We start from the raw sequence: 4,462 nt of genomic DNA on the forward strand, positions 1-4,462 counted from the left end.
GATATTATAAAATTTCCCTCCTTGCTAATGCTATCACTTTAAATATGTTTAAATATTCTAAATAGTTATGAACATATAATTATTATAAGGTCATATCATTTAAGTTTTAAATGAACAAAATTCAAAATGGAATTCAAAATTATTTAAAAAATTATAGAATATTAAAAGAAATATGTGTGATCTGTACATAGCACTGATTTTAAACTAGTATGTATTAAAATATAAATAATTTTGAAATAAAATATATAATTAAAAATCATTCATTCATTAGAAACAACTAGGGATTTATTAATTGTGTCGCACACAAATTTTTGTGAAACACAACCTCAGTTCTTTCTAAACAAAATTTGTGATTTCCATGTAGCAAACGTTTGCATTAATTTTTTTTTTGACAAATGCAGAAAGTTCTCGTTAAATTGAATATAGTACAGTAGGGACAAACCCCCAACTGTCATACAAACAGATGATAAAACAAATAACATACTAAAAACAATTAGATGATTTGTTTCCTGATCGTTTAACACATAAAATTTAAAAATTCTTGAAATTAAAAACGAAATCAAAGACATCCCAAGCGATCAGCATCTCAGAAAATAGCAACATTGCAATTGACCATATCACATAAAAACTATGGTTAGCCCAGTGTTCAGAAACACCAATGGCATAAAATGAGATTGGAGAAGCGGCACCCCAGCTATCTAAATGTCGGACACCAACTATAGACATGCCGAAAGCACCCCAGCTATCTACATGCCGGATAGCAGCTATAGACATGTCGAAAGTATAAACCCATGAAAGATGAACAATCTTTAGTTGTGAAAGGTGAGCTCTTCCAATAATCACCACCGTCCCAGATCCGATGCAGACTTTGCAGATCACCAAAAATATCAATAAATTCGTCCTCAACAGATCCATCACCAGATAAACCCAAGCATGACTAAATAAAAACATAACAAATATTCCAAAAAAAAGACAAAACACACACCGCATAGCAGAGACACACAAACACCCAAAAAATAGGGTTTTATTGAAAGAAAATAAATAGGAAGAACAAAAAATCTGCTGAAATTTGTATCTTAAAAAGAAACCGGTCTAAATGGGTTCCTCACTGCTGTGTGCCACTTTGACTTGGTTTTATTATATTAATAATTGTAATACAACTGCTTCCTTGAAGTCTAATCGACGTGTAAGGGTGGAATCGGCATAGAAAAAGTAGATTTGTGAACTCCTTGCACTCTATAAGCATTTAAAAAATGTATTACTAAGGACCGAAATAATTGAATAGATATGATGTACATGTACATGCATGTGGGTGTTGTTGAAAAAAATATTAGGAGAAAAAAACAAGAAGGGAACATTTTTATAAAAATGGAAAAGAAACCAGCAGAAGCTTTCCTACACATGGAATTTTTATTTTATATTTAATTTTTTTTTAGGCATGTGGTACAAAATCAGTTGAAATACTGCTTGTGGTTTAGGTGGGTTCATTTTTGGCTGCTCAGTTTATCTAGCTATAAAAACCAAACTCCTACCATTTTTAAACAGCACACAACATACAAGCAACTACATTACTATACTTGAGTTACTTTCAATCTTTAAAAACGATAATATCCTTTTCCAAATAATTAACCAACGATGACACTTTCCTGGGCTTTTTCATTTCTGTTCCTGGTCCTTGGAGCTGCATTCTGGTGGATACTCGACACCAGGCAGCGTAAGCTACTGCCACCAGGCCCGAGAGGATTACCGATTGTTGGTAGCCTTTTAAGTTTGGGCAGCCTTCCCCACCGCACCTTCCATGAGTTGTCCAAGAAGTATGGTCCTATAATGTCTTTACGCATGGGTTCGGTGCCAGCTATAGTTGTCTCGTCTCCTGAGGCTGCTCAACTTTTCCTTAAAACTCATGACAGTGTTTTTGCAGCACGACCACAAATGGAGGCTGTTGCACATATGTCATATGGTAACAATGGCATTAGTTTTACCAATGGTACGTACTGGAGGCATGTGAGAAAATTTGTTGTACAAGAGCTTTTAGCTCCCGCAAAAGTTAATTCTTTTCGAGGGATGAGAAGAGATGAGGTTGGCTTAGTCGTGGAGGACATTAAGAAAGCTGCCGTGGCTGGTGAGGTGGTGAATGTTAGTGATAAGGTAGGGGGTTTAATTGAGAACATGACGTTTAGGTTCCTTTTAGGACGAAGCAAAGATGATCGCTTTGATCTCAAGGGCATCATGACGGAAGCCTTTACTTTGGCTGGACAGTTTAATCTTGCTGACTTTGTGCCCTCCCTAAAGCCACTTGACCTTCAGGTACATATATTGTCAAGGAACTTCATAATTTCTGGTTGTACAGTTAAACAATGGCATACTTAGTATTTTTCAGGTCCTATGTATCATCTCTGTCATATTTTTAAGCTTCTTTACTCTTTCTAGTTTTAACGTGATTTACACATTGCCTCCTACAGGGATTGTCACGCAAATACGAGGCAACAAGCAAGAAACTTGATGCAATGTTGGAGCTAATTATTGAGGAGCATGAGCAAAATTTGAATAATGGCACTCTTAAGAATAATCGTGACATTGTCGATGAAATGATATCTTTATCTAGAAATAACGCTTCTATCAACCATCAAGAGCTAGCCAAACTGATTGACAGACCCAGTATCAAGTCCATCATGATCGATATCATTACAGCAGCAATTGACACCTCATTTACATCAATCGAATGGATACTAACAGAACTAATGAGACATCCAGGCGCAATGAAAAAATGTCAAGAGGAGCTAACTTCCATTGTTGGACTTGATAGAATGGTGGAGGAGACGGATTTGCCCAAACTAGAATATCTGTACATGGTTATTAGAGAAGGTATGAGACTACACCCTATTGTACCGTTACTTGGTCCCCATGAAGCTAAGGAGGATATTGTAGTTAATGGATATCATATCCCTCAGAAGTCACGAATTATTGTAAATGCATGGGCTATAGCACGAGATTCTAAGGTGTGGGGTGACAATGCTCTAGAATTCATTCCAGAGAGGTTTTCTGAGAGTAAAATAGACCTTCGAGGACGTGATTTTGAGCTCTTACCATTTGGTAGTGGTAGAAGAGGGTGTCCAGGTATGCAACTGGGGTTGCTCAGCGTTCAGCTAGTGTTGGCTCAGTTGCTACATTGTTTTGATTGGGAGTTACCGCACGGCAAATCTGCTGAAGACTTGGATATGACTGAGCAGTTTGGGCTAACTATTCCCCGAATCGAACACTTGCTCTTGGTGCCTAAGATTCGTATTTAAACACGGTAGCCTTAGAAAGTAGTAATTACCTAAAGGCTCATCATTTCTCTCTAACACAAATTCATTCATTCATTCTGATTTATTAAAAAAGGGTTCCTTGATTCATTGTAATATGGTGATTATGATATAGAATTGATGTAGTTGTCTGTATTAGTCCTCCTTATCGGGCTGCTTGCGCCACAATCTTATTGCATTAATGTGAATGTAATCTTGAGGTTTAGGATCAATAGTCTACCAGAGGCAGATTTCCCAGTACCTCGGATACAGTAAAGATAAATTTTCTCTGTTCGGGCTCATCAAACCTCTCAACACCTTCCCGATTGCTTCCATTGACTCTTTCATTAGTGCCAATTGCGATAACCTGGAGTAATGCTCATACAATTCTCCTGTTGTTTTCAATAAAAAGTGTCTGGGCATTACCCGAAAAGACCACAAATTTTAAATAAAAATGACTTTCAATCATTTCCTTCTCCACCACATTTGTTATTTTCACTTCAGTTTTTGAGTCCAAGTAGTGGGACACTCTCTCAATCTCCACATTAAGACGTGTTTCGGCTTTCTTCAAATATTCCCCACAATCACAACAAGCAATGAACTGTTGAGACTCTAGCAGACACCTCGATGAAAGGCTTCTCAAAGTCTTCCTGGTATCTGCTAGCATCTTTGTTACAGTCCTCATAAGACCACGATTTATTACTTTACCGGTTCTTTCGCTCTGCACAGCAAACAAAGAAATGTAGTCAGGGGACCAGGGATTCAAACAAACTGGTACTTGTTTGCTCAGCCTGGTTTGTAAATTAAAAATAAAAATCTATAACTTTATAAGTTAGTTACATTTATGTATATTTTACTAAAATATATTTTTGAAGTACAAATTTTTGTAGTTAAAAAGAATTGTACTATTATCAAAAAATATAATTTTATTTACATGGTAAGAAATTAAAATTAATAAATATTATTTGCTACTAAGTGATGTGAAGTTAAATTAGAGTTATACCTTGATCAATAATCCATAAACTAATAATTTTATTAAATAATATTTTTTTCATGTACTCCTCATAGCTAAGTATACTTTTTTGGTCTCAGCCATAGATCATATTTCATTTTTAAATTCAAGATACATTAAGTTAATTTATCTATAATTTTTACTCTCTTGGTCATTCATAGGTATA

The 4,462-nt window shown here is 35.6% G+C and overlaps 1 protein-coding gene across 1 annotated transcript; it reads left to right on the top strand.

Moving 5' to 3' along the window:
• The first annotated feature begins 1,557 nt into the window (after positions 1-1,557).
• Positions 1,558-3,872, top strand: LOC141718148 (cytochrome P450 CYP736A12-like). The gene is made up of 2 exons (XM_074520525.1): positions 1,558-2,307; positions 2,463-3,872. The coding sequence occupies exons 1-2, from the start codon at positions 1,636-1,638 to the stop codon at positions 3,288-3,290; spliced, it is 1,500 nt and encodes a 499-aa protein (XP_074376626.1). The 5' UTR covers positions 1,558-1,635; the 3' UTR covers positions 3,291-3,872.
• The last annotated feature ends 590 nt before the right edge of the window (positions 3,873-4,462 follow it).

This window comes from Apium graveolens, chromosome 4, assembly GCF_009905375.1.
Source record: "Apium graveolens cultivar Ventura chromosome 4, ASM990537v1, whole genome shotgun sequence".
In the NCBI taxonomy this organism is placed as follows: domain Eukaryota; kingdom Viridiplantae; phylum Streptophyta; class Magnoliopsida; order Apiales; family Apiaceae; genus Apium; species Apium graveolens.

Coding starts and splice junctions, on each gene's coding strand:
- LOC141718148 (XM_074520525.1), top strand. CDS start 1,636: ATGACACTTTCCTGGGCTTTTTCATTTCTGTTCCTGGTCCTTGGAGCT. Junction 2,308..2,462: donor TAAAGCCACTTGACCTTCAG/GTACATATATTG, acceptor TGCCTCCTACAG/GGATTGTCACGCAAATACGA.